General features: G+C 46.0%; 1 protein-coding gene across 3 annotated transcripts; it reads right to left on the minus strand.

The window, feature by feature from the left end:
* Positions 1–2,323: 2,323 nt before the first annotated feature.
* Positions 2,324–21,629, minus strand: LOC147615933 (chromatin remodeling protein EBS-like). Of its 3 annotated transcripts, none has more exons than XM_086778571.1 (5): positions 21,416–21,627; positions 20,553–20,895; positions 20,390–20,458; positions 2,758–2,899; positions 2,324–2,661 (listed from the first exon to the last, which is right to left on the minus strand). In XM_086778571.1, the coding sequence occupies exons 1-5, from the start codon at positions 21,486–21,488 to the stop codon at positions 2,638–2,640; spliced, it is 651 nt and encodes a 216-aa protein (XP_086634697.1). In that variant the 5' UTR covers positions 21,489–21,627; the 3' UTR covers positions 2,324–2,637. The 3 variants fall into 3 exon arrangements, with proteins under 3 accessions (XP_086634697.1, XP_086634698.1, XP_086634699.1); XM_086778572.1 differs by having other exon boundaries at positions 2,414–2,604; positions 21,416–21,628; XM_086778573.1 differs by lacking the exons at positions 2,324–2,661; positions 2,758–2,899 and having other exon boundaries at positions 20,386–20,458; positions 21,416–21,629.
* Between the last annotated feature and the right edge of the window lie 200 nt (positions 21,630–21,829).

A 21,829-nucleotide genomic window follows, 5' to 3' on the forward strand; every position in this document is an offset into this window, starting at 1 on the left:
GGTCTATATATCCACCAAGAGCAAAGCCGAATGTGTCATGATAGCATGCCGTGTCAATAAGCACAAGGCTCTCAAGATGATCTCCGATAGGACCAAAAGTAAATGCCCAATAAATGGTGTCCATATCAATGCATAGACATCCACAAGCATCACAAAAGAATGCCTTATAATCCAAGTTAATGTCCGGATCATCATCACAAGTATAGTGTAACAAAGGGGATTTTAGGATGCACATGCACATGGGGAATGGGCCTAGGCACATGGGGCTTAGGGGCATATGGGCCTTGGGACTATAAAAGGCACCAGCCCTAGGACTTTGGTACTTTTTAGATATTATTTTGACATATTATACATTGGATCTTTCTTGAAGCTCATGCTCCTATGGCCGATTCATGGCAGTCTTTCGATGTTTAGGTTACTTCTCCCTATGATGAGTGGACCTTGGCTTTTATGGGAGCTTGCTCATGATCCCTCGTGTGTGGATTAATAAATGGCTTTTCATAAATATGGTTTAGATCCATTCCCATATCTCAGCTTGATTCGATCCCTTATTTACATTGGTATCAGAGCTCTTGGCTTTGATCTAAGTTTTTTTATTAGAGAGTGATTAGAGCTAGTGACTTAACTCTAAGACACATGCTTGGGCCAAAACCGGCTATGGCCTTGTCTACTAGACTCAACACCCGAACTTCTCGAGAAAGGGCGCCGAACATGACCAACAAACCCCCCTGAAGTGAATGGTGTGAACTGTAAGCAAGGTGAAAAAGCTGGGAATGCTGCCCTACATTTTGCTCCACAGCAAGAGTGATCCATACCACTTCAATCTACCTGTCATCCATCCACTCCTAGACACCATGTCTTGACATTGTAGAGCCTAAGATAAGCCCAAATGACCATGAGGCATGGGAAATTATTATGCAAATCATGGTACATCTTTATGGGCCGAGTCTACCATTGCAATCACGTCATGGTTGCCTCACATATACAAGCCTATATAGATACACAACCATCCCCTTTCTCCACACAATTGATCAGTCATCACTTTGAGTTTACTACCTCTTTCTTAGATCAACCAACACAAGAACACATGAGTGTGAGGGTTTGACATCTATTAAATAGTATTGTTCTCCATCTCTGCTATTATGCAACTTTAGTTTTAAAGTTTTGAGCTGTGAAACATCCTACTTATGATTTTTCTCTTCCATACACTGCACATTGTTTCCTCTTATATGTATTGTCCTACATCCCAACAAAAATATCTTATGAGCACCAATGATCCTATCACTTGTGCCACTAACTTTGTGAGAAAACAAAACCATGGCTACCTATCGTCTTGACAAGAAACCTTAGCCCCCAAGTCACTACCTATCTGATAGTGGGCGAGAGATGATGAGCGACATCTTACCCCCTCCCTCCCTCCTTTTTCTGCACAATTCACCGATCATTAAATAGAGTACTGAAATTCACTGTTTCAGATTATGATCCGCAATTTACAAGTAATTTTAGTAATGTGTTTTCAGTAGACTTGGTACATAACTCTTCATGAGTACGTCATGATTAAAGCACTAACATGAGCTTGTGTCTCATATCAATCATCACAAGACCACATGAGTGGCCATCTATCATATTGCATTAGATAAACAATATTGTTCTCTATCTCTACTATTGTGCGATTTAAGTTTTGAGCTGTGAAAGATCTTACTTGTGAGTTTTCTCTTCCTTGCATATACTGTCCTAACAAAAAAGCAAAAAATTGGGAAGATCTTATCACTTTTGTTACTAAATTTGTGAGAAAAGAAAACCATGGCCACCGAGCCCTGCAGGTTGATACAAAACTAAAATCAATCTCATTATACTATCAGCATGCCTTAAAACATGGATATCCAAAGGATCCATTTTTCTATGAAAGACACCATAAAGATAGAGAACATACAACACCAAGCCTCCCGCACAAAAGCGATAATGCTTTAACAAACACATGAATATATAGAGGATTCATCCTTCTTCAAAACACACAGCTAAGATGAATATATATCGAAGGGATGGTGAACTTTCTTAGCTGGTCTTATACATCCCTCTCTGCACAGAATGCAGATCCATTGTTGCTTTGCAAACGATTTAGGTGAACCACTGGCCTTAACAATACTGCTTGCTTTGCAAACAATTCAGGTGAACCACAGTGTCTATGATGCCCTTGGTCCACAGATCAGACGGACGCATTGTCAACAACTCAGTAAAAATCTGACATGAAGTAGTATTCATAACATTACTCAAGAGAGAACTGACTAGCATTTGAGCATGCACACAAGCATGAGCGCACACAAAAGCTCTTAATATATATTTGATCTATATACTTTTTTGAGTCTATACACAACCTTGGATTGCCTTGGCACGTCAAAATTTCCACTTGTGGTAGCAAAAATACCATGAAATTGTAAAAGTCAAACTATATGTTACATGCGTACTTACTTAACTCCCACAGATATCATATATCTATGTCATTTTATATACTACATGAATTTCACACCCTCAGCTTCTCTCCAGGTATACTCATTGGCATCCTTTTTTACTCCCAGATCATATAAACCAGCAGCAACTTTTTCACTATGAAATCAAAATAAACTATTTTATGTTCCTTCAGAACATAGCCCTGCCTTTTCCCTTGTAAAAGCGTGAAAACAAAATTAAACAAAAAGATTAGTCCCTTTTATTGAATTCTGACGTCACTTAGCATGCTTAAAAGAGGGTTTTCCAAACCTTGGATTCAGAAGATGACATCTCTCTTCCGTTACTCAATATTCTTTTGTCCCCATCGACTTCATTTCCACAATCAGTGCAAAAAAATTGCTCCAACTTCTTCACTTGCTCTAAGGTGAGATTCACACACAAAGGATGAAACCTGCAAAAAAGATCAAAACAAGCCATGTAAGTAAATTATACCATGGAAAATGCTTTGCTTCTGCAATTCTCTTCAATTTCATGACCTCTTATGACAAATCGATGCCATCCATGGCTGTAAAAATGACTAATGCATGTGACTTTCCCCCCCCATCTTGGAAAGGAGATCTATGACATAATGGAGCCTCATTACAAGTATTTGAGTGATAGTGACTGATCCATGAGGCGTTCCCTCCTTATATTGCAACACAAATGGAAATCTATGACAGCATCTGGCCTCGTGTGATGCATCTGCATGATAGTGACACGCATGGAGTGGAACCTTGGCTGACTCGTCCCAGACTCGACTCACATGGGACCAATTTTCCACTCTAAGTCCTGCACCTTCTTGTTCAGATATGTCCACGTGGCATCCAAGTGCGGGATGCACGTGACATCCCCTTCTACTTAACTTGACGGAAGCTGCATAGCCTCCATATAGTCCATCAATAAAGCCGGATAGTCGTCGAAGAACTCTTTGTCAAGCCATACCACTTCGTGGGTCCCTTGGTCCTGAAACTTCATGAGGAATTGTCTGTGTCTTCGGATTGAGCCATGCTTGAAGCGGTGCAAAAGAATTTGTTCTGGAACCATCACTTCAGCTTCATCAATGATATCTACTTCGTCTTTCACTTTTGAAGAGATCCGACCTGCATATGGTTTTAACCAACTGACATGGAACACATCGTGCATAGTCCAGCTCGGAGGTAGCTTCAACTTCATTGAAACCTCGTTAATCTTTCTCTAGATGGGAAAAGGTCTGAAGCTCCTGAATGACAACTTTGGGCATCGCTTGCCCACGTGTTTCAACCTTTGCTTCATGATCCGAAGATAAACCCAATCACCTTCCGAAAACTTCATATCCCTTCGGTCTTTGTTGGCATGTCGACTGTAGGCCTCCTGTGCTTTAGCCAACTTGTCTTTTACTGACTCGAAAATCTCCTGATAAGACTCCGTCAATCTGTTCGCTTCAGGTACTGTAGACGAGGTTCTGGTCAATAGCGACTGGAATGGTCTTCCAAACGCTGCTTCATATGGAGTTCTACCAATAGCTGAAGAAAAGGAATCATTCAAAACAGCTTGAACTAAAGGCAAATACGATTCCCACTTACCTTACTGGTCGTGGACATAACACTTCAGCACATCAAAGGCCAACTAGTTGTAGATTTCTGTCTGGCCATCAGTCTGTGGGTGAAATGCACTGGAAAAATTCAATTTAGTACCAAAGTTATCAAACAATGCCCTCCAAAAATGACTGGTAAACTTGGCATCTCGGTCTGACACTATGGTCCTAGGGATCCCGCCAATCGGGTACCAATGCCGAATGAACAAATGGGCAACATCTTTGGAGGTCACATTGGCCCTGCATGGAATAAGCATAACAAATTTACTAAAACTATAGTAAAGCACTGAGTATTACGCTTACCCGGACTGGGAGGCAGATTCGTGACAAAATCCATCGATATATCTTGGAAAGGTCCCTCAAGAATTGGTAAGGGCTGTAACAACCCTATCTTCTTCTCACGAGGAGCTTTCACCTTTTGACAAATGTCACATTATTGCACATATGCAAACACATCTCGCCTCATCTTTGGCCAATAATATTGCCGTTCTAACTTCTCCAAAGTCGAATTCATGCCCCGATGACCGCATGGCGTCATGGGCATCATGGAGAAGAGCTGCCCTAAACGACTTCATGACACACAGTCGGTCTTTGTAGAAAAGCCAACCATTGCGTATCAAAAAGTGACATGGTCCTGTGGCATCCATTGCTTTTTCCCACTATGCACCGAATTCCTCAAGATCCGCGTACGTGTGCTTCATGTCGTCTAGTCCCATACCAACAAGGTCGAGTCCAGTGGTCTGAATCAAAGTCACCTGTCTCTTCCGGCTCAAAGCATCAGCCACTGGATTGGCCTTTCCTGGAAGGTACTACTCCATTGTGCACTTGGCATTGTCTGAATCCAGCGTAATGCCTGATGGTCAGTGCGAACCTCAAAGTCACAGCCATAAAGGAAATGTTTCCAATGTTTCAAGGCCTAAATAACCACGAGGAGTTCTCGATCGTAGACCGAGTAATTCTTTTCCGCGGGCAGTAACTTACGAGACATGTAAGCTAGTGAATGGCCATTCTGTTGTAATACACTTCCAATTGCGATGTTACTCACATCGGTGATCACTTGGAACAACTCGTCCCACGAGGCAAGCACTAGACAAGGCACTTCTGACAAAGCCACCTTGAGGTTCTTGAATGCCTCCAACGCTCCTTTAGCAGATCGGTGGATCCACTGAGAGGTCAGGAATCTTGTCTATGTGGGTGGAGTATGCCTGGCATATACCCACAAAGGATCTGAAGTCATAAACAGTCTGTGTGTAATATGCGGAAAGCTTCGGAGAAGGATCGGTACTTCAAAACTCAGAAAACAGCACTCTTTTCGCGACGGAATTAACGCACAAAACTGAAAGACGATGTGCAGAAAATAGAGAGAGAAGGGGGAGATGGAGAAGGACACAGTATTGGGTCCCAATTACCCTCTGTAGGGCCCCCACCACGGATGGTGTATTTGCTTTATTAGAATGATGTAAATCTGAAACAAATACAAAGTACTTGACCTTTTCTTGGCTGGAAAACCTGCCCTTAACCTTCAGTCCTTCACCCCTTAGCTTTAGCAAACCCTTGGCTGTCCTGGCCCTTGAATGCTTGATGCTCTTGGTGAATTATGAGATGAATAATGGGATTATGGGCTGAGGTATTTATACCCCTCCCTTCATGCAGTCGGCTGGCTTCAGGACAGCCCACGACTGAGTCTTGTTAATAAATTGTGTTCACACTTTAATAAAGTGTTTTCACACTTGTTTAGACCCTGTCCAGCCTGCGCATGACTCTGGGCAGCACCCTGGCTGCTGGACATGCTGCGCAGAGGTGTGGGACTGCCCCCCACACCTGGCCGCCTGCTGTTCTAGGGTTTTACACTCTGTCGGCTGCCTGTCCAGAGGCTCTGGAGCTGGCCGACTGCCCCTCCAGCCCTTGCCTTGGCTGGTGGGCAATATCTTGGGCCCTCCTGGCCCCTTGGGGATGGTTCTATACCTCCCCCATGCCCATGCTAATTATGCCAATGCAAATCCTTGCCCGGGGGTAGCCCTATGGGCTGGCCCCATCTCTACATGCAAACTACATGCCTACAGAGGCCTGGCATCCAGTTGCAAACCAGATACTCAGCACATCTGACATCATTCCAGAGGGAGACTCACAGCGCGGACTGGCACTGCTTCATGTGCAGGACAATGCACACCTGACCTTGGACTCATGTGCAGGACAATGCACACCTGACCTCGGACGACTGAGATGGATCCCTGGCTGACTCGTCCCGGACTGGGCTCACATGGGACCAGTTCACCATCCCAGGTCCTGCACCTTCTGTACAGAAATGTCTACGTGGCATCCAAGTGCGGGATGCACGTGACATCCCCTTCTGCTTAACTTGACGGAAGCTGCATAGCCTCCAAATAATCCGTCAATAAAGCCGGATAGTCTTCGAAAAATTCTTTGTCGAGCCATACCGCTTCATGAGTTCCTCGGTCCTGAAACTTCGTGAGGAACTGTCGTAGTCTTCGGCCTGAGCCATGCTTGAAACGGTGCAGAAGGATCTGTTCTGGAACCATTACTTCTGCTTCATCAATGATGTCTGGTTCCGCTTCGTCTTTGACCTCTGAAGGGGGTGGACCTGCATATGGCTTTAACCAACTGACATGGAATACATCGTGCATAGTCCAACTCGGAGGTAGCTTTAACTGCATAGACACCTCATTAATCTTTTTCCGGATGGGAAATGGTCCGAAGCTCCTGAAAGACAACTTTGGGCATCGCTTGCCCACCTGCTTTAATCTTTGCTTCATAATCCGAAGATATACCCAATCTCCTTCCGAAAACTTCATGTCCCTTCGGTCTTTATTGGCCTGTCGAGTGTAGGCCTCTTGCGCTTTAGCCAATCTGTCTTTGACGGACTCTAGTATCTCCTGGTAAGACTCCGTCACTCTGTTCGCCTCCGGTACTGAAGACGAAGTCCTGGTTAACAACGACTGGAAAGGCCTTCCAAACGCTGCCTCATATGGAGTCCTGCCAATAGCTGAAGAAAAAGAGTCATTCAGAACAGCTTGAACTAAAGGCAAAAACGATTCCCACTTACCTTGCTGATCGTGGACATAACACTTCAGCACATCAAAGGCCAACTGGTTGTATATCTCTGTCTGGCCATCTGTCTGTGGGTGGAATGCACTAGAAAAATTCAACTTAGTACCAAAATTATCAAACAATGCCCTCCAAAAATGACTGGTAAACTTGGCATCTCGGTCTGACACTATGGTCCTAGGAATCCCACCAATCGGGTACCAATGCCGAATGAATAGCTGGGCAACATCCTCGGCGGTCACATTGGCCCTGCAAGGAATAAGCATCACAAATTTGCTGAACCTGTCAACAATAGTCAAACACTATGTATTACGCTTACTCGGACTGGGAGGCAGATTTGTGACAAAGTCCATCGAAATGTCTTGGAAAGGACCCTCAGGAATTGGCAAAGGCTGTAACAACCCTATCTTCTTTCCACGAGGAGCTTTCACCTTTTGACAAATGTCACAGCGTTGTACATATGTAAACACATCACGCCTCATCTTTGGCCAATAGTATTGCCGTTCTAACTTCTCCAGAGTCGAATTCATGCCCCTATGACCACCTGTAATGGCGTCATGGGCATCATGGAGAAGAGCTGCCCGGAATGATTTCATGACACACAGTCGGCCTTTGTAGTAAAGCCAACCATCGCGTATCAGAAAATGGCATGGTCCTGTGGCATCCAATGCCTGTTCCCACTGAGTACCGAATTCCTCGGAATCCGCGTACGTGTGCTTCATGTCTTCTAGTCCTGTACCAACAAGGTCCAGTCTAGTGGTCTGAATCGCAGATACTTGTCCCTTCCTGCTCAAAGCATCGGCCACTGGATTGGCCTTTCCTGGAAGGTACTCAATCATGCCACCGAACTGCTGGAATATCTGACTCCAGCGGTGTTGTCGATCACTCCACTGTGCACTTGGCATCGTCTGAAACCAGCGCAATGCCTGATGGTCAGTGCGGACCTCGAAGTCACGGCCATTCAGGAAATGTTTCCAATGTTTCAAGGCCTGAATGACTGCTAGGAGTTCACGATCGTAGACTGAGTAATTCTTTTCGGCGGGCAGTAACTTACGAGACATGTAAGCTACTGGATGACCATTTTGTTGCAACACACCTCCAATTGCGATGTTACTCGCATCGGTGATCACCTGAAATGGTTCGTCCCACGAGGCAAGGGCTAAACAAGGCGCTTCTGACAAAGCCACCTTGAGGTTCTGGAATGCCTCCAACGCTCGTGGAGTCATTCGAATCTTTTGCCTCCTTGTTTTCACTCCCTTTAGCAGATCGGTGAGGTCTGCCGAGAGATCAGAAAACTTGTCAATGTGGGTGGAATATGCCTGGCATATACCCACAAATGATCTAATGTCATAAGCAGTCTGAGGTACTTCCCAGTTAACAATCTCGGCCACTTTAGCCGGATCAAGTCGAATGCCTTCGGCACTGATTATATATCCCAAGTAATGCACCTGGAACAGATAAAATTCTGACTTCTTTTCATTGATATAGAGCTCGTTGCTTTCCAGCAACCTAAGGACTTTCTCCACATCAATGTCATGCTGCTCAACTGTAGCTGAAAATATGAGTATGTCGTCCAAAAATATGAACACACACACTCCAATCAACTCCCGGAAAATACGCATCATCATGCGGTTAAATGTAGCTGGGGCGTTTGTCAAACCAAATGGCATGACCACAAATTCATAGTGGGCCCGTTCTGTATGGAAAGCTGTCTTGGGGATGTCCCCCTCAACAATCCGAACCTGGTGGTACCCACTCTTTAAATCCAATTTAGAGAACACCTTAGCTCCATTCAGCCTCTCGAGAATATAGTCAATTCGAGGCATCGGGAATCGGCTCTTGATAGTCAGCTTGTTGAGTGCACGATAATCGACACACAACCGAGAAGACCCATCTTTCTTCTTGACAAATAAGATCGGTGCTGCAAATGGCGACACGCTGGGGCGGATGAAGCCAGCTTGCAACAATTCTTGGAGTTGGCGGTCCAACTCCGATTCCATTGCCTTAGAAAGGCGATACGGAAACTTGCTCGGGGGTTCCGAGCCTGGGAGGAGGTCAATCTTGTGATCCTCTGGTCTGGACGGGGGAAGCTGGGGAGGGAGACTGTCCCGAAGAAAAATCTTCTGGAACTTTTCATGGAGAACCGAGTACTTCTCGGAAGCACTAGCCACCGTCTGGGCTGTCTGGATGTAAATCATCGCACACTGTGCGCCTTTCCTGACTGCTCGCTTAGCCTGCAAGTGGCTTATGAGCGGAAAGTTTGGAATACCTGGCTCACACTTAATGGTCACAGGGGTGTTTGACACATTCCGATCAATCTGGAACGTGTGCTTGTCCCACTTGACATCAGGAAGGAACTTGTGAAACCACTGGATACCCAAAATTATGTCTGCTCCTACAAGAGGGGCAACCATAAAATCACGCACAAACTCTATGCCCTGAATGACTAATTTAGCACCTAGAGCTTCATACTTGACGCTCGTAGTCATACCTGTGCTAAAACCCTCCACTTGTTTGTCCACCGGAGTTAGCTCGAAACGGGCACGCCTAGCGGCCTCTTCCGTGATCACATCCTCCGTGCTGCCGCTGTCAAACAAGACAACGACTCTCTGGCCACCTATGTAGCCAAAGGACTTGAGCAATTCGTTGCGCTCATACTCCTGGTCATGGGCGCCCTTCTGCTTATCTTCGAGCTCCCGGCTAATAATTGCTCCAACTGAAGCACCGGGGGTTGAAGAACTAGGGGTAGCCGCTGGGGTCTGTGTGGGAGCTGTGCTCACCACGGAAGCTGTGGAGGCGGCGGCGGGCTTTGGAGGCTTCTTCGGACAATCCCGAGAAGTATGTTCTTTTGTGTGACAAAAGTAACATCTACCCTCCTTCCTGTACTGAGCAAGCTCCTCAGCACTCAACTTGCCACCTGTCTTGCCTGCCTCCGCTTTCTGGTCTGGAGTAAGCTTAGACGCATTGTTCGAGTTCTTGGAGCCAGAGGCTCCCGGGCTCTGTCCTGGGGAAGACCCCGTCTGGTTCTGGCCTTTGCCCCCCGAGGTGTTAGCCTTGGGAGAAGCCGGCTGGGAAGTCTTGGGCTTGCCACCATTGTGTTTCATTTCTGCACTCTGCGCAAGCGAGAGTGCGTCCTCAAAGGTGGCTGGTCTAAACATACGCACCTCCCATTGGATGTGCGTGTCCAGGCCATACAAAACTTGTCCGCATCAGATAAGCCTAATTGTAGACACAAGGTCGAAATTTTATTGGCAAACCGAAGGACTGGTTGCGCATTCTGACGCGCACCCCTGAACTCGTCTTCGAGTCGCTCAAGGTAGTGGGGCGGTAAAAACCGCTGCTTAAGGTCACGGACGAACTCGTCCCACCCATAAGCTGCCATACCTGATCTGGTGTGGGCATGAGCCCACTGAGTCCACCAAGGAATGGCCTCACCTTCCAAATACCAACTGGCTAAGATCACTTTGTCAATATCTGATTTCCTAATTGCGGCAAAGTAAGCTTCAAATTGATGTAACCATGAATACAGAGTAGTGGGATCGAGTTTACCATTATACTTACTGAAGTTCATTTTCTCGGGAAAATGATTCGAGGGCGCCGCCGGTGTCAATCTGGCGTCCAAAGCTCGGAGGTAACGCTCGTGTTCCACTCGTCGCATGGCTTCGTCTTCTCGTTGTCGAATCTCCAATGCCCGTATCTGCATCTCAAGCAAGGAGCTTGACTGCGGCTGTGACCCCTCGAGAGGGTCCCTGTGACGAGGATCTGGTATCTGGGGTACGGAAGGAGAGGGAGGAGGAGATGGAAAACGCGACGCTGGAGAGCGAGAACGCTCCTCCAGAGCCAAAATCCGCGCCTTCTGCTCATCCAACTTGGTTGTCTGGTCTGCGATTGCTCGCATCATCTGCTGGAACATGTCTTGTACACTCAAGCCGGGTGCCCTAGCTGGGCTGCCTCGTGCACTCTGGTCCCATGGTTCTGGTTCTCTCTCGTCGCCGAAGTTCGCCATAGCGGGAAAATGCAGTTCCTTTCCAGAACGCAATCTGACCATCCACTATCTGTGGGGGAGACTTCCGGAGGCTTCCGGAGGCTAAAAACCAACCGTCCTTCGAGGGACAGGAGTCACTCCGAAAGGGGTAGTCCACCGGCATCTAAAAACCAACCACACGAGCGAAAAAATTTTCTGGTTTTCTTTGCTCAATCTTCGTCCTTGAAGTAGGCTCTGATACCACTGTAATATGCGGAAAGCTTCGGAGAAGGATCGGTACTTCAAAACTCAGAAAACAGCACTCTTTTCGCGACGGAATTAACGCACAAAACTGAAAGACGATGTGCAGAAAATAGAGAGAGAAGGGGGAGATGGAGAAGGACACAGTATTGGGTCCCAATTACCCTCTGTAGGGCCCCCACCACGGATGGTGTATTTGCTTTATTAGAATGATGTAAATCTGAAACAAATACAAAGTACTTGACCTTTTCTTGGCTGGAAAACCTGCCCTTGACCTTCAGTCCTTCACCCCTTAGCTTTAGCAAACCCTTGGCTGTCCTGGCCCTTGAATGCTTGATGCTCTTGGTGAATTATGAGATGAATAATGGGATTATGGGCTGAGGTATTTATACCCCTCCCTTCATGCAGTCGGCTGGCTTCAGGACAGCCCACGACTGAGTCTTGTTAATAAATTGTGTTCACACTTTAATAAAGTGTTTTCACACTTGTTTAGACCCTGTCCAGCCTGCGCATGACTCTGGGCAGCACCCTGGCTGCTGGACATGCTGCGCAGAGGTGTGGGACTGCCCCCCACACCTGGCCGCCTGCTGTTCTAGGGTTTTACACTCTGTCGGCTGCCTGTCCAGAGGCTCTGGAGCTGGCCGACTGCCCCTCCAGCCCTTGCCTTGGCTGGTGGGCAATATCTTGGGCCCTCTTGGCCCCTTGGGGATGGTTCTATACCTCCCCCATGCCCATGCTAATTATGCCAATGCAAATCCTTGCCCTGGGGTAGCCCTATGGGCTGGCCCCATCTCTACATGCAAACTACATGCCTACAGAGGCCTGGCATCCAGTTGCAAACCAGATACTCAGCACATCTGACATCATTCCAGAGGGAGACTCACAGCGCGGACTGGCACTGCTTCATGTGCAGGACAATGCACACCTGACCTTGGACTCATGTGCAGGACAATGCACACCTGACCTCGGACGACTGAGATGGATCCCTGGCTGACTCGTCCCGGACTGGGCTCACATGGGACCAGTTCACCATCCCAGGTCCTGCACCTTCTGTACAGAAATGTCTACGTGGCATCCAAGTGCGGGATGCACGTGACACTGTGGTACTTCCCAATTGACATAGAGCTCGTTGCTTTCCAACAACTTCAGGACTTTCTCCACATCAATGTCATGCTGCTCAACCATAGCTGAAAATACCAGTATATCGTCTAGAAATATGAACACACTTTCCAATCAATTCCTAGAACATTCCCATCATCATGCGGTTGAATGTGGCTGGGGCGTTCGTCAAGCCAAAAGACATGACCACAAATTCACAGTGGGCCCGTTCCGTACGGAAGGTTGTCTTGGGGATGTCCCCCTCAACAATCCTCACCTGGTGGTACCCCCTCTTCAAATCAAGTTTTTGAGAATACCTTAGCTCCATTCAGTCTCTCGAGAATATAGTCTATTCGAGGCGTTGGAAATCTACTCTTGATAGTCAACTTATTGAGGACACGATAATTGACACACAATCAAGAAGACCCATCCTTCTTGACAAACAAGATCGGTGCTGCAAATGGCGACACGCTGGGACAGATGAAGCCAGATTGCAATAATTCTTGGAGTTGGCGGTCCAACTCTGATTCCATTGCCTTGGAAAGGCGATATGGAAACTTGCTCGGGGGTTTCGAACCTGGGAGAAGGTCGATCTCATGGTCCTCCGGTCTGGATGGGGGGAGCTGGGGAGGGAGATTGTCCCGAAGAAAAATCTTCTAGAACTTTTCATGGAGAGCCAAATACTTCTCGGAGGCACTGGCCATCGTCTGGGCAATCTGGATGTAAATCATCACACAATGTGCGCCTTTCTTGATTGCTCGTTTAGCCTGCAAGTGGCTTATGAGCGGAAAGTTCGAGATTCCTGGCTCACACTTAATGGTCATTGGGACATTGGACACATTCTAGCTAATCTGGAAAGTGTGCTTGTCCCACTTGACATCAAGAAGGAACTTATGAAACCACTGAATGCCCAAGATTATGTTTGCTCTCAGTGCTCCTACAAGAAAGGCAACCATAAAATCATGCACAAACTCTATGCCCTGAATGACTAATTTAGCACCTAGAGCTTCAAACTTGACACTCGTCATCATACCTGTGCTAAAACCCTCAACTTGCTTGTCCACCGAAGTCAGGACGAAACGGGCACGCCGAGCGGCTTGTTTTGTGACCACGTTCTCCGTGCTACCGCTGTCAAACAAGATGACGACTCCCTGGCCACCTATGTAGTCAAAGAAAGGTCTTGAGCGATTCATTGCGCTCATACTCCTGGTCATGGGCGTCCTTCTGCTTATCTTCAAGCTCCCGGCTAATGATTGCTCCAACCGAAGCATTGGGATCCGAAGAACTAGGGACAGCCACTGGGGTCTATGCGGAAGCTGGTCTCACTCTACTGAAGCCGTGGAGGCTAGGGTGGCAGTCTGGGGAGTGGTAGTCTTCTTAGGACACTCCCGAGAAGTGTATCCTTTTGTCTAACAAAATAAACACCTACCCTCCTTCTTGTACTGAGCGATCTCCTCAGCACTCAACTTGCCACCGGTCTGGCCTGCCTAAGCTTTCTGGTCTAGAGTAAGTTTGGGCGCTTTGGTTGAGTTCTTGGAGCCAGAGGCTCCCGTGCTCTGTCTTGGGGAAGACCCGGTCTAGTTCTAGCCTTTCCTCCCCGAGGTGTTAGCCTTGGGAGTAGCTGGCTGGGAAGTCTTGGGCTTTCCGCCATTGTGCTTCATTTCAACCCTCTGCGCAAGCGAGAGTGCGTCTTCGAAGGTGACTGGCCTAGGCCCTAAACATACGCACCTCCCACTAGATTTGCGTGTCAAGGCCATAAAGGAATTGCCCTTTCTTGTCCGTATCAAATAAGCCCAATTGCAAACATAAGTTTGAAATTTTATTGGCAAACTGAAGGACTGGTTGCCCATTTTGATGCGCTACCCTAAACTCGTCTTTGAGTCGCTCAAGGTAATGGGGCGGTAGAAACCATTGCTTAAGGTCAAGGACAAACTCGTCCCAAACATAAGCTGCTATACCTAATCTGGACTACCTAATCTGGACTGCCTAGTGCACTTCGGTCCCAAGGTTCTTGTTCTCTCTCGTTGTCATAGCTCGCCATAGCAAGAAAATGCACTACCTTTTCGGAGCGCAATTTGACCATCCACTATGTGTGTGGGAGACTTCCGGAAGCTTTCGGAGGCTAAAAACTAACAGTCCTTCAAGGGACAGGAGTCACTCCGAAAGGTGTGGTCCACCGGAGTCTAGAGACCAACCACACAGGTGGAAAAAAAAATGGGCTTTTTTTTCTTCTTTTTTCTTGTTGAATCTTTACACTTGAAGTAGGCTCTCATACCACTGCAAGATGCGGAAGCTTCCGGGTAGATTGGTAACTTCAATGCTCAGAAATCAGCATTCGTTCACGACGAGAATAACGCACAAAACTGAAAATAGATGCGCAGGAGAGAGAGAGAGAGAGAGAGAGAGAGAGAGAGAGAGAGAGAGAGAGAGAGGGAGAATCAAAAAATAAAAGACTGAAAACTTGACCTAAATCCTCTGCCCTTGACCTTCAGAATCCACCCTTGTGTTAACTCCTCCTTGGCTGTCCTGGCCCCTTGCGTAGCTTCAACACCTGGTGAATAATCAGATGAATCAAACGTTGAGGAGGGCTGGGTTATACCCTCTTTCACCTCCAGTCGACAAGCTTAACAAAAGGCGGCAAACAGCTTTATTCTCCACGACTAGATAAAATAGCATTTTATGCTAATGAAACCAGCATTTTTACACCTAAAAGACTTGTCTATCTTGCACATATATGTTGGGCTGCTAGGCAGCCCTGCGCATGGACCAAAAAGCTGTTGGGCACCCAGTGTGGGCTGTCCCACACCTGGCCGACAGCCAACTAGGCTTGGGTGCCCAGTCGGCTGGCTGTCCCCAGGCCCTAGGGCTGGCCGACAGCCCCTTCCAGCCCTCAACATGGCTGGTGGGCACAGCTGGGGCCCTCCTAGCCCCTTGGGGGTGGTTCTACACCTAAGCCTTGGGGTGGCCCTATGTACTGGCCCCCGTTTCTACATGCAAACCTACATGCTCTACACAGTTGTCTGACATCTGGTCGCAGACCAAACACACAGAGCAACTGACATCATTCCACAAGGAGACTCACAGCACGGATTGGCACTGCTTCATGTGCAAGACAATGCACACCTGACCTCGGACGCATGGAGTGGAACCCTGGCTGACTCGTCCCATATTGGGCTCACATGGGACCAGTTTTCCACTCCAAGTCTTGCACCTTCTTGTTCAAATATGTCCATGTGGCATCCAAGTGCGGGATGCACGTGACAAGGATAACGCTAAACAAGGAGCCTCAGATAATGCAACCTTAAGGTCCTTGAAAGCCTGTAAACCTTGCGGGCAAAGGGCTTCGTGTTGCTATGGGAGTGGAACTACCAGCACCCCCGAATCTAGCTTGGCTCTGTGCATCTTCCTCTAAACCCAACCGTGTTCTCTTTGATGCATCACCTGTACCCTCACTAGCCTCAATATCCTCAAGCACAAGCCCAGAACCGCGAACAAGAGATGAAAGTGCAATGCAACATCGAGATGAGGGTGAATGAGGAGTGGCAATGCCAAACAATATGTCGATGAAGCGCCAAAGATTGAGGGTATTCCCCCCCTCATGGGTCTTCGTCCAAACTAGGTGTATTCAAATACACCATGCATCCATGTCGAGACAATTGAGTACTCAAGCTTGTACTCAATCCAAGTAGTGAGCTTTAAGATAAGCTCATACTCCAATTTGTGAATGCTATCCATACATTCCATCTTGCCATTACATGATCCAGCATGATCCAATACATCATTGCAAATTACACTGTCACATGCATCATTGTAAATTACATTGTCACATGCATCATTTTGCATCATATTTGTATGGTCATCATCTAGACCATCCCCTTCAATGATTTTTATCTCACCATCTTGTGTAATTTTCCAATCAATTTACATGTCCATTGTTTTCAATTCCTTAAGTGGCTTTAGGCGAATTTCCAAAATTTGCTCTTTTGTCAACTTGGGTACACATCCCATGAAAATTGATCATCAATGCATATATCATCCTCTTCTGTAGCATTATATGGTAGTGATGTGTGTGAACACACTAGGACCACCGGGGCACTTTTTCCCTCACTAGGAGATTTTTTGTCTCGTGCATATACACACCCTTTTATCTACTCATTTTGGGGTGTGTACTTATCTTTTGTATCTAGCACACATTTGTTCATTCTAATCTAGTGAGTTTGTGTGCTCTCAAGCTTCTTTATCTTGTGTGTGTGCATTGTTGCAACCCTAACCCTAATTTCAACAATTGGTATCAAAGCTAGCTTCCTTGACACTTGATCTAGTAGTCTGCCTCCCTCCTCACGACCCTGTTTTTCTGTCTCCGATTAAGATACTCTCTTAGGAGAAGAAGGCATATATTGTAGTGTAATGTATATAAAGTTTTCGGGGTCCACGGCACGATTCGGGCGCGTTTTGGGCACCGCAAGGTTTCTATAGACGTTCTGGAGAGGCCTCATTTTAGATTGGTTCTGCTTGATTTTAGGTGTTTGGACTGTGTAGCGGCAAAGATTTGGTGTGCAGCAGCATCTACAATGTCTTCAACAACATCGACCATCATACTTTCGCTAGTAACACTCTATTCTCTACTCTGTGTTATTTTTCATACACTTTGCAGGTGATTCAGTCACTTGGCAGTCATCCAGGGTTGGATTTAGTGAATACTGAGTACTTGCAGTGTGTTGAAAGATTTTGCATTTGGTAGAAAGTCATGGTTGGCAGTAGTGATGTATTCAACATGTTGTCTGCTGAGGATAAACTTGATGGGACTAACTACCCATTGTGGTCCTATATGATGAGGCATGTACTGGTTGCCAAAGGCCTTTGGAATGTGATCAATGGTAGTGAAACTCGTCCTGTTTCACAACTACCAATGCAACCAGGTGTTGAAGGTACATCTGAAGTAGAATCTGATACAGATATGGCTCCTCCACATGCACTACCAGTACCTCCCACTGCTGCTCAAACGAGATAGGATGGAAGAGATGCACGGGCACATGCATTGCTTGCACTTTCTGAGAAGCGAAGCATTATTCCTCATATTCGATCGTGCAAGACTTCAAAACAAGCATGGGATGCACTTACTGCATTATACCAGGTGTGCAATGAAGCACGTGTTGCATAACTGCGCAAACAATTGGAGTCTGAGCACATGAATGAGGAAGACTCAATGGACAGCTTCTTGACCAAGATCAAAGATTTGAAGGAGCAACTTGCTAGTGTGAATGAGATATATCTTGATAATACATTGGTGCCCACAGTTCTCGATGCATTGCCGGATTCTTATCAGAGTTTTGCCTATACCCTTAGACTCATGATGAAGGGAAATCCAAATGCCCTTACATTTTATGAGCTGGTTTTAGTACTCTTGCAAGAAGAGCAATCTAGGTAAAACAAATCTGTTATGCGAGTTAGTGACCAAGCATTTGTTGCCAATCAGAAACGCAAAGGTAAAGCTTTTTCGCATGGTGGCTATAAGCCAAAACCAGAATCCTCAGGTAAGGATGCAGAGAAAGAAGGTGATAAGCCTAAAAAGAAGGGCAAGTGTCACTATTGCAAGAAACCAGGACACTACATAAATGAGTGTAAGAAAAGGCTAGAGAAGGAGAAAAAGAAAGAATTGGACATGGCTGTGGCTGATGCATCTGCACCAAGTGCAGAGAAGAAGAAATCTGCAAGTTTTGCTCTGCCAAAATGGCTTGATTGAGAGATAGCAATTTGGCAGCTCCTTTACCTAGCAGAACTCATGCAAGTTCTCATCATGCAAATTATTCTCATGTGGATCATGTTCTTATTTCTGCTTTATGTAATGAGGAGGAACCTGTTTCCTTTGAGGAAGCACAGGATGATGATCATTGGATGCATGCTATGCAGGATGAGTATAACTCTATACTCAAGAATGACACCTGGTATTTGACAGATCTACCTCATGGCAAGAAGGCCATTGGTACTAAGTGGGTTTACAAGTTAAAACGCAAAGCAGATGGTAGCATTGATCGCTACAAGACTAGACTTGTTGCAAAGGGATATGCCCAGCAAAAGGATATTGATTATAATGAGATCTTTGCACTTACATCTTGTATGACTACCATTAGGTGTCTCATTGCTTTGGTAGCACATCATGGGTGGAATGTACATCAGTTGGACATTAAGACTGCATTCTTTAATGGTGATTTACATGAGGAGGTGTATGTATCGCAGCCTCCTAGTTTTGCTGTGAAAGGAGAAGAGTCTAAAGTATGCAAGTTGAAAAAGACTCTTTATGGCCTTAAGCAGGCTCCTAGGGCATGGTATAAGAAGATTCATGCATACTTGGTTGCAAATGATTTTTGCAACAGTCCAACAAAGAGTACCCTCTATGTGAAGAGGAGTAACGACACATTTTTGGTTATCGTTCTATACGTTGATGACATGCTACTCATGGGACCCGATATAGATCAGATTTCAACCTTTAAGGCTGATTTGCAATCATCGTTTGAGATGTCAAATTTGGGGCCCTTACATTACTATTTGGGGATTCAATTTATGCAATGCAATGATGGCATTGTTATGCTGCAATCTAAATATATACAAAAGCTCTTGAAGAGGTTTAATCTTGAAGACTATAAACCTGTGGCTACACCTATAGAGACAGGTACTCGACTTAGTCTTCAAGATACAGGAGACTTTTTTGATGTTAGTTTGTATCAGCAGGCTGTTGAATCCTTTCTTTATGTATGCAACACGAGGCCAGATATACAATATGCAGTCTCAGATATACATTATGCAGTCTCACAGTTAAGCAGATTTATGCGTAGTCCAAGTACGAAGCATTGGCAGGCTATTAAGCGGATTTTCTGCTATTTACAAGACACTTCATATTTTGGATTGTTTTATCCAAAAGGAGGTGAGTCACAGCTGCATGTAGTGATTCAGATTGGGCTGGATGTTATGACACACGAGTGTCCACTAGTACCTTTATACAAAGACAAGGCTCATGCATGTGAGCCATGTGTCTACCAGGTGTCACCATGGTAGACACTGCACTCTACCTTAGTCTAAAATGATTAAATCCACCACACTACTAATACTTGGATTTCCTACTTTCAACACGTATATGCTGCCAACCTGCTCCATAAGCCTTCATAAATCTGGCCAACCTGCTCCATAAGCCTTCATAAATCTGGCCAACTGGATCTAAGCCCTCCCGGACGCCCTACTCTAGATGTTTATCTGCTGCCTATCAGAATTAGCCTTGGATTAGACATGTCCATGTGTATGCACATGACAGAACATGCTGTAGAAGGCTGTATGGAAGGGGTGTACAGGTTAACGAGGCTGGAGGGAAAGCCATATGGCTGGCTGTGCACATCTTTGGACTGCAGGACTGTACCAATACCGACCTGGTCTAGCACATGCAGGCTGCAGCTGTTTTGCATGGACAGCGTACATATGAGCTCCAAAGGAGGCCACATCTTGAGTTGAAGTCTTGCTTTTGTGTGCCTTGGCGAAAAGCGTTACCAGGCTTCGGAGAGAATTGTATCAAAAGTTAAACAATGCCTGACTATCAAAAGTTGAACAACGATGTTAAACTCGCAGAACTCAAGTATTTTGGGGACACATACTTGGTATGTATGAGCACATACTCGGCCATGTAAATAAAAAAGATATACATGGCCCACCAACAGATTGGACTGACCCGGTTCTCAGATGGGCAGAAGTCAAGCAACTGTTATTCTAGTTGAGCTAGCTTGGACAAGGGCCATTTGCACATCATGGAACCAAAAAAACTGAACAGTGTATAGAATAGCTGGAGCCTCAGGAACATAGTGTGTAACCAGCCTGAGCCGTGCTCAACATGAGAAAGCGCAATGCTACCCACATTTAAATTTCACACTTCATCAGTACTAGCATCAGAAAATTACCAGTCCTTGCATTCCTCACATTGCACCATCAAGTCATCTGGGTTGTAAGGCATTTCACATTTACAATACCTGCAAACATGCCTATAGTTACTAACATTTTCATGAAATATGTACTCCTTTCCACCCACTTGAATGGAGCATTAAGAGACCCTAAATAGCTTACACAGCAACTCTGTCCGGGGTGAAAGCTCCCGTGGCTGCCTTGTATTCAAATCTACAAAAGTAATCATCAGGTTCAACATTCTCCAGCTTAGTGTAGCCCTTGAAGGTATGGACAATGCATTTCCCTTCAATAGTGTCCGCACTTTGTGTATCAATATGATCGGACAGGAAAACCTCTTTTGCACCATGAAATTGTCTGCGGCCACCTATGGATTCCTCTGGTCTGTAGTACCATCGGACCTCAACTTTCACATTATTCCTCCCGTCTGCCCACATTTTCTCGACCCTGCCCACATAGGGAGGCTTGCCTGATTCTTGATTGCGCATCAACACAGTGTCTCCCACTGCATGATCAAAGAATCACCAATCACCTAATGGCAAAAAAGCAGAAAATTGACCTGACAGAAAACTGTGGGCGGGCGGAGGGGGAGGGGGGGGGGGGGGGGGCGCAAAAAACTTCAGACAAACCGACCTCGTAGCAGCGGAAGCACCTCAAATTGACACTCCAAGAAAAAGCAGAATCAAAGCATCTCAAAAAGCAGGAAAAGCGGCCAAACACTGACTGTCCAGCAGAGCAGCAGAAAAATGACATGATGGCAGCTATGGCGGTGCAAAAAAGCATACCACTGCATCATCAGAAAATCGCCGAGGATCCCATCACAGAAATTGGGCTTTGGGAAGAAGGAAAAGGGGGAGGGGGGTGGCTAGCTGCAGGGAAAAAGCATAACTTCTCAAATAGCGTAACGCAGTTGTGGCGGGAAAACAGCAGAAACGCCCCGATTGCGGCTATGGCCAACAAGCTGAACAAAAGCGTCCTATCTTTTGCTGGTCAGAATGAAAGAAAAAGCAGAGCGAAAAGCTCACCTTTCACGACTTTGCTGGTGCCTTTGATTGTGTAGGATTCGACGCTTTTCTTCGGAGCTTTCGTCTTGGCCATGGATCAGAGCACAGAGCTTCCAAGGGGGAACAAAGGAGCGTTGTATAATTGAAAGAAGAAGCAGCGAGACAGTACTCTCATCGGACCAGTAAGAACACATCAGGATGGAGACTTCATGAAGAAAGATGGTGGCATAATAGAAAGCAACATCATTGTTTATACAAGCCTATACCTAGGCTGCCCCCCTAGAGCAGGAAGGGCATTTGAACCCACCACTTGTGCTACCACAATTTGGCTAAGCATTGATTGATGCCAGTTTAATTTTCCATAATTTGCCCTTTATTTTGTACTCCTGTTTTTTTTAACAATCTTCAGTACATCCTTAGGTACTTCATAGCAAC

This window comes from Cibotium barometz, chromosome 39, assembly GCF_041138505.1.
Source record: "Cibotium barometz isolate CiBa-2024 chromosome 39, ASM4113850v1, whole genome shotgun sequence".
In the NCBI taxonomy this organism is placed as follows: domain Eukaryota; kingdom Viridiplantae; phylum Streptophyta; class Polypodiopsida; order Cyatheales; family Cibotiaceae; genus Cibotium; species Cibotium barometz.

What these genes read in the sequence shown, in the direction of transcription:
- LOC147615933 (XM_086778571.1), bottom strand. Translation starts at nt 21,488, where the DNA reads ATGGCCAAGACGAAAGCTCCGAAGAAAAGCGTCGAATCCTACACAATC. An exon ending in CACCAGCAAAGTCGTGAAAG is followed by an intron (nt 20,896 to 21,415) that starts GTGAGCTTTTCG and finishes TTGATCATGCAG; the next exon opens with TGGGAGACACTGTGTTGATG. An exon ending in ACCCCGGACAGAGTTGCTGT is followed by an intron (nt 20,459 to 20,552) that starts GTAAGCTATTTA and finishes GCATGTTTGCAG; the next exon opens with GTATTGTAAATGTGAAATGC.